Source organism: Carya illinoinensis, chromosome 16 (assembly GCF_018687715.1).
Source record: "Carya illinoinensis cultivar Pawnee chromosome 16, C.illinoinensisPawnee_v1, whole genome shotgun sequence".
Lineage (NCBI taxonomy): Eukaryota > Viridiplantae > Streptophyta > Magnoliopsida > Fagales > Juglandaceae > Carya > Carya illinoinensis.
The window spans coordinates 2,070,329-2,082,459 of NC_056767.1; the positions used below are offsets into that span (position 1 = coordinate 2,070,329).

The window sequence follows — 12,131 nt, forward strand, 5'->3', positions numbered from 1 at the left end:
AAAGTCAGTATCTTAGATTAGTACGGTATGTGCACTTGTGATTCAAACACTAATTGGAGCATATATTTAAGCAGGTAATATCCAACTTCTAGAGCAAAATCAACAAGAGGTGAATGTCTAAATATTTAAGCCGGTCACCCAAATTTCCTTTACAAGATTAAAGCACTAGATCATGTAGAAGTGAAATTTGATACTAACAAGTTAAAAATTGAAAACAGGATCATTGAAAATGATCGAGGTGGTCGTCCAATCCAAGCTAGGGGCTAGCTTGAACCTTGTACGCCATGCTGCATGCATGTGTCTTAGACATCATGTTCTGACTGAGCAAGTGATCTGTTTGTGTTGGATTTCTTTTCTTCATTTGGTTTTGGGAGCCCCATTTCCAAAGAGTCTTCTGCACTAGTATTGGGTGGCTTCTTGGTCCCTCCCTTTTTGTTTCTGTATATGAATACAAGATCAGCTGTGTGGTTCCCAGACCACACCCGCCATTGGGCACTTGCACCAGTATCAGCATTTGCTCATTTCCATCAAATTAGGCAATTTCGAAATGCATGCACAAAACTAAGAAATGGAAAGCATACATTACTACTTTAAACTTTGCCTACAACTCATACCAAATCACTTGGAAGTTGGATAAAGGACCATACCTCATATATTAAAGTACCCCCTAGAGAAGTAGGTTGCCGAAGTGTAACATTTGAAATTGTACCATTTGCAGAAAGGATACATATAGCACGGGATTCTTGTCGGGACAAGGACATAACCTTCATTGTAACATCTTGTAACAACCAGAAGGAATATCGGAAACTTAGAGAATTCCAAGATAAATTAACACTAAATATTTGCATGGTAACAGACGAAGTCACCATAAAAATATTTCAATAAGGAATTATCAATCATCTTACTTCTGGGGTTCACACACACACACCCACACATAAAGGGATTTCACAAGATTGATGTCATAAATTTCGTAAGTATTTTGTAACAGTATTGGCAATAGTTTCTACATAAGCTATATCTCCATGTTTCCAGGAATAAGAAACTTTATGCCATTGATAAGACCTTCCATTTCAAACCTGCTTGCTGGCACAAAACAATAGTTAGAACCAGTCCAACAAATCCCTAACGATGAAATCAATCATTCGAAATTGGAAATTTAGCAACCGACACCAGGTTTCATTTCACATATATTTGTCAGGGCATACCTCACCAGCATTAACAGTGATCACATGGGGAGTAAAATTTGCACCAACCGAGTATGCAATTCTCTCACCTACAATACAAAATGCTGAAAAAAATTAGTAAAACCACAACGGATCTCTCAAAACAAAAATAGCAGCTGACCAAATTATGTTCTTATTTTTACTCATAACAAAAAGACGAGTCTCTCATTTAGTTATCAATCCGATAAAGTTGGCAAATTGATAGGATCACAATTTAAGAAGTCAATTGCAAGATTACTTGAACCTTGCATTCATAAATTACTCCGAAACTATAATCATTAAACCGGTACCTGACCTTGACATAGTCTAGGTCTTGGGTCACCACAGAGGGTATTGGGTCACCAAGTCATTGGTTCAACCAATAGGTTGCCGGTCAAATTACATGATCTTTTATAAATTAATTAAATATTGATAATATTTCTAAGAAAATTTTGAAAAATAAATTTGAGAAACTGCAAAATAAATGTAAATGACATATTCACAATAGAAATATAGAGAAATATGAAGAAAAACTTTTTTTTTTTTTTATAAGTAGAAATATGAAGAAAAACTTATGGCTATATAAATTTTCAAGCTATGTTTATGAATATATGTTGATTTGGACATTGAATTCACACTACGTCAATACTGATACTTGAAAATTTCCAAAAAAAGATTGGAGTTGGATTCACGAAAAGAAATACAGGCAGATAAGAAGAAAGATTATACAAATATAAAATAAAGAGAATTCAACTTAAAGAAAAATTATACGAAAAATGTCAGAAATTATGAAATGGAAATAATTTAAATCATTTGGGATTTTGATTTATTGTGCAAAAATCAAGAGATTCAACAATGGAAAGCACTGAAAATACAAATCATAATAATAGATGTATGTGAATGTATTTGCTAGGGAGGGAGGGTTTTGTGGGAGCTTACGAGAGGTGGGAGAGATCGAGTGGGTGAATGGAGCGCATGCGAAGCTGCTCGTTGTTGCAGGTCCAGTCGTAGAAGGGTGAGAGGGCGAAGTAATCGAAGACGAGGTTGCCGTCGAGAGGGTAGGTGTTCAGCCACAGCTGGTTCCTGAAGCATATTCCGATCATATCAGTTCCCGGAGACGCTGGCGGTCCAGCGGAGCTGCTGGGCCATTTTCCAAACCCGGGTTCGCCGGCGGAACAGAAGCCACCGGTGAGTCGCCATCAGGCTGGCTCGGTTTGTTAATCAGTCAGTCGGGTCGTGTGTGCGCGTACGACTAGTGGGTGCGATGAAAGCCTTTTCCTGACAGGTTTTTTCGTTCTGTTTTCAATTTCGTCTCCCGCGAAACGCGATCCGCACCGTTTCATTAATCAATGCCATGTCATCTGCGCACCGGAACTCGACGACGAAAAGGATTCAAATTTCAACCGGCGTTCGTCTTACAACCGGCGTTCGTCAGGGCATGCATCTAGAATTTGTACCATTTCCTGAAACAAAACGTCATGTTGGAACACAAGACGGAACCCACACTGGTGCATGAGCATCATTGAGCCGGGGTAGTCGGTTGCAATTGAAGCCTCAATGAAAGAGCACCCATTCAACCAATCTGGAAACGACCCACGCGGCATATAACATAGCCATTCCAATCCGTCTTTCAGAAAACACTCGAGATCTTCATCGGTGAGGCAATGGGTCTGGAAACGTTCCAGACTACCCATATCGGTTTTCAAAGACAAATTAAGGTGGTACTTATTAGGAACTATCGTAAAGTGGCCCTGGGGACAAAAGGAAGCGTATAGAGCAAGTCCCATCCTTGTACCAGTTTTTGGGTGAATCAAATGTCACCAAGGGATCTTTGCTTATAGAGGTGAACAACTTTTGAATTGACTTATAAGAACACAAATTGTATACGGAGTTTCCATCAAAGTCCTGAAAAACGAGTAAGAATTGTGGGCATTAGTCAGGTTCACGGGAGATTTAAAAAGTAATTAAAGCAGAAAGAATATCTTACCTGCAGTTTCGCAGTCCCATCTCCAAGGAAACGTCTCTTGAAATGCTCAATGTCTTGAGAAGTCGGCGAGTTACGGATACCGTGACCTTTTTGGCTTAAAATATGTATAAACTCTTCCATATCGTGTTCATAGAGAATTCGAGCGCCACATGCTTTAAACTGAACACTTGGGCTATTGGTTGAAATTGAAGGGCTAATGCAGCTACATCTGTCTAAAAGATCCCTAAACCTCGCATGCGAGATATATAGACAGAGTCTATACAAATCAACACCGCTTTGTTCTCTTTTTTTTTTTATAAATGCCGCTTTGGTCTTTAGGGGAATGAAAGAATATGGTACAATCTTCAAGATCGGCTCCATCCTGCATGTCAAAGTGATATATCAACTCATGAACATTATGTGATTTCTGACCAGGAGAAACGTTGCCCAAATTTTTCTCGACTTCAAAAACAGTGTACACTGCAATTCCTCTCCAACTACTATTTTTGGATAGATCAGGTGGTAATGGGATTGATACAGATGACCCGTAGTTCTGACGGTGGAACCAGTTTGGAATTTGAGTATCGGGTAGTGGGCTAAGAAATCCTTTGCCATGCCGAATTGGCTCCTGCATAAATATCAAAACAAAAATTCTTCAATGTGTTCTTTTGTGAGAGAAAGAGAGAGAGAGAGAGAGAGAGAGACCTCTTCGTATGGCCTCCACCGTGGCTGGAAGTCCAGATGGAGGTTCAGATCTTGGAAAGAAACTTCGGATTTTTCATCATCAACAGAGCTGAGGCAGTTAATAATTGTGAATTCTTCTGTTTCATATGAAGTCCACAATGTAACTTGATTTGAACAATTTTCAAGTGAAGAACATTCTCTTGCCATTACTAATTTTGTACCCGTGGGAAGATTGGGCAATAATTTCAGCTTGCTACAATTATCCAAGTAGAGGGATTTGAGCTTGGAAAGCTGAGAAATGCTATCAGGCAAGCATGTAAAATTGTTTCTGCTCAAAATTAGAGACTCCAGTGCAGATAAGCCGCTAAGATTGCCAGGGATTGCTCCGTCTGATAGATTGCAATCACTCAAGTCTAGAGCTACTAATGAGGTTAGTGCTGAGAGGTAGAGCAACGAATGCCATGATCTAGATGGATGATCCTTCCAACCGGAACGATTTAGTAAAGTCAGGCCAGTTAGATTCTGAATTGATGATAGTAGCTCTTTAATCGCCGTCTTGGCCATCTTGTCCAAGTAAAGCTCTGCCAAACGTTTCATATTTTTCCCAATCTTTGGAAACTTAACGAGGCTTGAACAGCCAGATAGGATAACAGTTTTTAGAGATTCCAAGTTGATCTCGCATGGAAGGCTAGCTAGACTCTGGCAATCTTTGAGATTTAATAGAATAAGTCGATTGAGAACTCCCATAGATGGATGCACTTCGTACAATCTAGTACAACCTTGGAGAATCAGCCTTTGAAGATTTGAGAAACCAGTGAAATCAGGAGTCTTGATTAAGTTTTGGGAGTTACTGAGGTCAAGGACTTTCAACTTGTTCAAGTTCTGTGATCAGAAAATAAGTAAATATGAAAAGACAAACAAAGCGCTCAAAAGTTCACCTAAAATAATAAAAGAAAAATAAAAAAATTAACGAAGTTGTATAAGTTAAAATCTTACACTAAATCCCTTGGGCAGTTGCTTAAAGCAACAACGAGGCATAATGAGTTCGACAAGGTTGTGTGGCTGGAAATTATTTGGCATGGAAGTCAAAGGATAGTCATGCCATTCCAACAAATGTAACTTATTAGAAAGATATTCAAGGCCTGCAGGAAGGTGCACATTACAGATTTTAAGCAGTCCTAGCTTTTTCATCTTTGAGAAGGCATTAGCATTCAACTGTGCTTCACGGGATGGTGTATTCAGCATTATGCCCTCAACTTTATCTGTTCCCTAGTACGCAAAAAAAAAGCTGTTAGTGTCAGAAAATGATGCTGCAATATTATTACAAAAATCGCACAGATATATACTTCTCCAAGTTTCAATATTTAGTACTATGATACTTACCGTATTTTCTTCTAGCACTTGAAGGATATCATTAGAAAGCCATAATCTACTCCTTTTTTCGGGATTCCAACGGTGTTCACAACGAACAATTTCCCAACCCATTCTTTGCAGTAAATTATGCATCCGCAATCTTTTTCCAGAACTGGTAAGGAGAGATTTGTCAACAAGAGTCTCAATATCAATGGTGGGGTAGCAACCTAAACCTTCCAGTAGATCAATTACTCGATCTTTGTAATCACCATCAAAGAAACACGCAATATCCAAAAATAATTTTTTCTCTGTGTCGTCGAGTGCATCAAAACCAATCTGAAGTATTTTCTGAATATCCCTATTAGGAATTGCTTCTAATTTATCTCGAGCACTTTGCCATACCTCTCTTCCTTTTCCAAATAAAGAGGATCCCAAGACTTTAAGTGCTAGCGGATGGCCACTAGCATAGCCTACAAAATCTAGGCATAGATCCAAAAAATCTATTCTAGCATAACGTGCAAAATCGTTGCATCTTTCCAAAAAATCTATTCCACAATCGGGTTTGCCGAAGGCTTCTAGACAAAAGAGCTTCAAATCAAGATCTTTACTATATTCATTCAATCCTTTAACCATGTATATATTGTCATTTGGCACTCCAAGGCTTATCAACAAATGCTTATCTCTCGTGGTTATAATAATTCTACTCCCCATGCCGAACCAATCGCAATTCCCCACTAATGTTTCTAATTGTTCTTTTTTATCAGCATCATCAAGAACAATAAGAACCTTCTTGAAACGCAGTCTATTCTTTATCACCGCCCTTCCCTTACTTGCATCCCACTTATCTTTTTCACTCCTCAACTTCATGTCAGAAAGGAGTTTTTCTAGCAAAGCATCCACATTACATTCTGCACTAACATTTTCGAGAAAGCTGCAAGCTTGAAATCTAGAACGGAATCGTTGAAATACAACTCGCGCAAGAGTTGTCTTGCCTATCCCACTCATCCCGCATAGTCCTATAAAGCGTACTTCATCATCATTTTGCCTCAGTTGTAGATGCGAAACCAATAATTCTCTAACGGGATATATTATTCCAATAAGGTTACCCTCATCAACAATCGAGAGTGTATCACTCAATTCACGAAATATACCGTCAACAATGATTTTTATAAACTCTGACTCACCCCTGTAAGAAGGATTGAAGAAAATTATTTGAACAAATTAGCTCAAAACAACACAAACCGAAAGGAGATGTCAAAGAGTTGGTGTGTTGCTTGATCATGTGGAACGACTAACCTGATCAACGCTAGAGTTGCGTTTGGATAAAAGAATTTGAAAAGTTTAAAGGCTTGTTATTTGGCCATAGTGCAAATCCAAATCCAAAGTGTTAATAATACATAGGTGATAGGACATCCCTGTAATTTATAATATAATGAAGAAAATGAATTGTACGGTGCTGATATATTGGATCGTGACACTATATATAAAATTATATGAAACCTTTAAAACTCCATAAACTAATTGCAATTACTTTGTATCACATACATGAATAACAGTAATGAAAGTCGATTTTGCAATTATAAGAGGAATAAAAGGACTAAAAGAGGATTGGTATACGTAAAATTGTTACCTATTCTGTAAATGGCGTCCGGAGAGTTTTGCCACTTCTCGCAAAGCATTTCTCCATGTTCGCACCTTCTCCGAGTCCTTCTCAAAACGTATCTCATGTCCGGTGAAGGCATCTGCAAAAGTGCCCGTCTGATGTCTCACATCACTAGGATCCACCTGGTAGAAAATGGGCAAAACTCTCATCTCCCTCTCTTTCATGCAGTCAATAATTCTTGCAAGTTCTTCTAAGCACCATGGGGAAGATGCATAATTTCTTGACAACACGATGACTGCCATGCTCGATTTCTCAATTGCATCCAAGAGTTCCTGGGAAATGGGTATTCCAATCTCAATTTTTTCATCATCCTTAAAGGTGCTAATCCCTTTATCAACCAAAGCCTGATATAGATGGTCGGTAAAATTATTACGGGTGTCTTCGCCCCTAAAACTGAGGAATACATCGTACACCTTGGAATAAGGATCAATATATGATGAAAGGTTTCGAGAAGAAGAAGGAATAGATAAAGGACGAATATATGATGATGAATGGTTTATTCGAAGCCTTTTGGAGCAATACATTAGAGCGATTGGATGCTAAAGCCTGCAGGTAGACTGAAGATTATAAGGCGCACAATGACGTGAAGCCCCGAGTAATAAATAGAAAGAAGCAATGGCATGTTGCGCCGAGGCAAGAAGACTATCCAGCATCGCGTAAAGCGTAAACGCGAGGAACTCAAGCAAAGAACCACTGGTCAAACCGTGGCCCAAAGCCATTAGCCACACCAGTCTCTATTGTCAGACTCCAAGGAAGAAGTTTACGCGTAGAGCATTAAATACGAAACAAAGCAAGTCGTTTAACTTCACAGATTCGCAATCACGGCCACAAAACTTTCATTATAGATTTGTTGAGTTAATTACTGTGAATTTTTATGCAACCTAATTCTTTGTTAAAACTTAAGTCCACTACTAATATTCATACCGTAGCAAATCACTCCTCTCTTGAATGTAGTATTGATATATGCAATACATTTTACTATATATTTCACAACACACATTTTAAAATTAGGATATTTTTATAAAGTGATTTTATTTTTATAAGATATTTTTACAAAAAAAATCCCTCATTTTAAAAGATAATTGTATAAATATTGTTAAAAACATATCACTCCTCTTTTTGAAGAGAAATAATATTTATCGTTCTAGTATCTAATCGTATGCATTGTATATTTAAAAAATAAAAAATAAATTTAAAATTTATATATATATATATATATATTTAAAGACTAATCCCATGTTTTTTTTTTAAATATATATGCAAGTCTTACATACTCTAGTACTATATTTAGGATTGTCTATTTTTATTTTTATTTTTTAAATGAGGAGGTTAAGAGGTAATGATAAAGAAAATCTTCCATTGACCATAGTTTCGATATCAAACAATAAGATAACAAATATTTTTTTAATCTTTTTATGGTATATGAGAATATAATAAAAAATGATGACAAAAGGATAATAAATAACTTAGGTTGCATTTGGGTGCTTAGATGATTTTAAATGATCAAAATTAAATTGTAAATAATAATAGTTTTTCAATAATATTGAAATATATTTGAACATATAAATTAAGTTAATATATGTATTTAAATATATGGATTAAAAAAGTAGTTTCTCTCTTAACCGTCTGAAGGCGATTGGAGGAGAAGGTTGTTAGTCAGTTTTTTCCCGCGTTCGTGGGAGGAAAACAGAGAAGTTTCTGTTCACGGTGGTGAGCAGAGTGGATCGATGGAGGAGATTGAGGAGGTATGGAGTAGACTGCGGCTCAGTGAGGAAGAAAACACTCCGATTGTAGCGATTGAAGGACAGAAGGATAGTGATCGACGAAGGGGGGAACGGAGTTTAGTAGGGAAGATATGTACGACAAGGAGAATCGGGAAGCAGACAGTGAAAGGATTAATGGAGAAGATCTGGAAGGTTAGTTTACCTTTGGACTTTGAAGAAATTAGCCTGAATTGTTTTGTTATTACATTTGCAAGCTCAAGGGATAAAACGAGAGTTTTAGAGGGCTGTCCTTGGCTCTTTGAAAACTATTTGTTTGTGTTAAGAGATTATGATGGTGAGATCCAGCCAAATTCAATGAACTTTGACTATGAGAAGTTGTGGATTCAAATGCACAATTTACCACTCGGTTATATGAATAAAAGGATGGGTGAGGAGATTGGAAGCTCGGTTGGGAAGGTGATTGAGGTAGATGTAGATGAGGAGGGGTGGGCATGGGGAAGATGTTTGAGAGTTAGAATAGAATGCAACTTGAAAGCTCCATTGGCTCGAGGTAGAACTGTCAAGGTAGCAGGTGGTCAGATCTGGGTGCCATTCCAATATGAGAAGCTTCCTAGGATGTGCTTCCAATGTGGATGCATAGTGCATAGTAGGGAGGGATGTTCTGTGGGGGAAGTTTCTGGAAAGAATCAATTTGGTACCTGGTTGAGAGCATCAGTGAGCATTAAGAAACAAAGTCAGCAAAAGGAAAGTAAAAAAAAGGAAAATGTAAGTGGTGATGGAGAGGGGATGATGGATATAAGGGATTCTAAAGGAGAAGTAAGGAGTGAAGGAGTAGAGTTTGAGGAAATTCCTGTCAAAGTACATAAGGGAGATGAAAAGAGTGGAGGTAGGGTAGATACTGAATTAAAAGGCCATGAACCAGATGTGCAGGAGGGGCTCAACTCAGCTGTGATCTCTATTGAGCAATCTGCAGTAATACCAGAGGTTAATTTGGAGGTGGAGAAGATTGATGAAGAGGAAGTGCAAGACAAGGGTACACAAGTAGAGAAAAAAAAGTGTTGGAAGAGAAGAGTAAGGGGAAGGGGTCAGGTGAGTCAGGTTTGCTCTCTAAACCTGAATTCTAAACGTGCAATACCTGAGGAGGATGTGGAAATGTTGTTATTAGGGGGTGGAAAAAAGGCAAGACTGAATGAGGGAGCAGAGCCTGTGTATAATCTCTGTGAGGTGGAGGCTGTTGAGCAGCCCCACCTGGCATTATGAAAATAATCTGTTGGAACTGCCGAGGGCTTGGGAACCCTCGGACAGTTCATGACCTTTACCTTATGGTAAAAAATAAGCAGCCCAAAGTAGTGTTCCTTATGGAGACAGAGATGAATGGTGGGAAGGTGGAGAGGTTAAAGGGAAAATTACAGATGGAGGGATGTGTTGCTGTGAGTTCAATGGGCAGGAAGGGTGGGTTAGCTGTTTTTTGGAAAGAGGAAGAGGAGGTGGAACTACTAAACTTCTCTCAGTGGCATATAAATGTCCTTATAAAGAGTAAGGGGGAGGTAAAGGAGTGGTTCTTTACAGGGTTTTATGGCCATCCTGATGTGAGAAAAAGAAGTATGTCATGGGATTTGTTAAACAGATTGAGGCCTACAAACCAGGGAGCATGGTGTGTTGCAGGTGATTTTAATGAAATACTTACACAAGCTGAAAAGAGTGGTGGTAATTTGAGGAGGGAAGGGCAAATGGTTCAATTCAGGGAGGTGCTAGAGAATAACAGCCTCTCTGATTTGGGCTGTTGTAGTGGTTTTTTCACCTGGAGCAACAGGCACTCGGATACCACTTTTACAAAAGAAAGATTAGACAGGTATGTGGCAAATACTCAGTGGAGGGAGTTGTTTAGGGGGATTAAAGTAGAAGGTCTTACAGGAAGATGTTCAGACCATCTTCCCATTCTATTAACAGTGATGGGAAAAGAGGAAAAATATGATGGTAAAAGGAAGTTTCCATTCAGATTTGAGGCTAGCTGGATCAAAGAAGACAAGTGTGAGCAGCTTGTTAGGCAGGGTTGGTATAGGAAGGGAGTTATGGAGGATCCCATTAGAAGAGTTTCTGCAAGGTTGGAGACATGCAAAGGGGGTCTGGTGGGATGGTTTAAGAAGAAGGATCGAGAAAGGGCAAATGAGATAGAGAAGCTAACTGAAAAGATTCAAAAGTTGCAAGAGTATGAGGGACCACAGAATACTGAAGAACTCAGAAATCTTCAAGATAAAGTGGGACTTCTTTTAGAACAGGAGGATCTTAAATGGAAGCAACGAGCCAAGAGAAATTGGTATTGCTTGGGAGACAAGAATACAAAATTTTTTCATGCCTGTGCAAACCAGAGAAAAAAGAAAAACCAGATCCTATCAGTTGTGGATTCGAATTCTAATCTAAGGGAGAATCAAGAAGGGATTGCTGAAGCTTTTAAGGATCATTTTTCTGAGATCTATAGAACTGCAGTTCCTTCTAGTAGTTCTATTGAGGCTTGTTTAAGTGCAGTTAAAAGTAAAGTGACAGATGAAATGAACCAGTTTCTGTTAAAGACTTTTACAAGGGAGGAGGTGGTGGAAGCTGTAAGGTTGATGGGCCCACTAAAATCACCTGGGCCAGATGGTTATGGGGCATGCTTTTTTCAGTCTTACTGGGATATTGTGGGGAAAGATGTGTGTGAGGCTGCTCTTAAATTTCTGAATGGAGGAGGGATGGATAAGGGTCTGAACCAAACTTTTATTGCTTTGATCCCTAAAGTTAAAAAACCAGAATCTGTTAATGATTTTCGTCCAATCAGTCTTTGCAATGTTATGTATAAAATCATTGCAAAGACATTGGCAAACAGGTTAAAAAAGGTTCTAGGTGATGTTATCTCAAGAACTCAGAGTGCTTTTGTCCCTCAAAGACTTATCACTGACAATGTTATCACTGCTTTTGAAGTGTTACATTCAATGCAAACAAGGCAGAAGGATAGGGTGGGGAGTATGGCTCTCAAATTGGATATCTCGAAGGCTTATGATAAAGTAGAATGGGTTTTCTTGAAAAAAATCATGGAGAAGTTGGGGTTTTGTGAGAGGTGGGTGGCTTTAATCATGGAGTGTGTGTCTACTGTCTCATATGCAGTCTTAACAAATGGGAGTCCAGGTGAAAAGTTCAGACCAACAAGAGGATTGAGACAGGGGGATCCACTTTCCCCCTATCTATTTCTATTGTGTGCAGAAGGTTTGAGTGCCATGCTTCAATCAGCAGAAGAGACAAGAGAGTTAAAGGGGGTAGCAGTAGCTAGAGGGGGTACAAAAGTAACTCATCTGCTCTTTGCAGATGATTGTATTATTTTTGGCAAAGCTAGCTGGAGTGAATGGAGGAAGATAATGAGCATATTGGAGTTGTATGAACAAGCCTCGGGACAAAGTTTAAATAAGCAGAAAACAATCATTTTTTTCAGTCCTAATGCAAAGAAAAATGTAAAGGAGGGTGTACTAAAGGAGTTGGGTGCTAGATTGGTTACAAGCTGTGAGAAG

At 38.6% G+C, this 12,131-nt stretch overlaps 2 protein-coding genes across 9 annotated transcripts; one reads left to right on the plus strand and one right to left on the minus strand.

Moving 5' to 3' along the window:
* Positions 1 to 35: 35 nt before the first annotated feature.
* Positions 36 to 7,683, minus strand: LOC122299174 (disease resistance protein RUN1-like). Of its 8 annotated transcripts, none has more exons than XM_043109204.1 (10): positions 6,836 to 7,683; positions 5,236 to 6,391; positions 4,849 to 5,121; positions 3,874 to 4,734; positions 3,500 to 3,796; positions 3,190 to 3,468; positions 2,142 to 3,107; positions 1,206 to 1,273; positions 648 to 778; positions 36 to 561 (listed from the first exon to the last, which is right to left on the minus strand). In XM_043109204.1, exons 1-7 carry the CDS (start codon positions 7,390 to 7,392, stop codon positions 2,931 to 2,933), a joined length of 3,600 nt encoding a protein of 1,199 aa, XP_042965138.1. In that variant the 5' UTR covers positions 7,393 to 7,683; the 3' UTR covers positions 36 to 561; positions 648 to 778; positions 1,206 to 1,273; positions 2,142 to 2,930. The 8 variants fall into 8 exon arrangements, with proteins under 8 accessions (XP_042965138.1, XP_042965137.1, XP_042965140.1 ...); XM_043109203.1 differs by having other exon boundaries at positions 648 to 1,083; XM_043109206.1 differs by having other exon boundaries at positions 1,206 to 1,288.
* A 912-nt stretch (positions 7,684 to 8,595) lies between these two features.
* On the plus strand, positions 8,596 to 9,852 carry LOC122299602. Its single transcript, XM_043109987.1, has one exon. The coding sequence runs from the start codon at positions 8,596 to 8,598 to the stop codon at positions 9,850 to 9,852; it is 1,257 nt and encodes a 418-aa protein (XP_042965921.1).
* The last annotated feature ends 2,279 nt before the right edge of the window (positions 9,853 to 12,131 follow it).

What these genes read in the sequence shown, in the direction of transcription:
- LOC122299174 (XM_043109204.1), bottom strand. Translation starts at nt 7,392, where the DNA reads ATGTATTGCTCCAAAAGGCTTCGAATAAACCATTCATCATCATATATT. An exon ending in AACTGCCCAAGGGATTTAGT is followed by an intron (nt 4,735 to 4,848) that starts GTAAGATTTTAA and finishes TTCTGATCACAG; the next exon opens with AACTTGAACAAGTTGAAAGT. An exon ending in TCTTTCATTCCCCTAAAGAC is followed by an intron (nt 3,469 to 3,499) that starts CAAAGCGGCATT and finishes AAAAAAAGAGAA; the next exon opens with CAAAGCGGTGTTGATTTGTA.
- LOC122299602 (XM_043109987.1), top strand. Translation starts at nt 8,596, where the DNA reads ATGGAGGAGATTGAGGAGGTATGGAGTAGACTGCGGCTCAGTGAGGAA.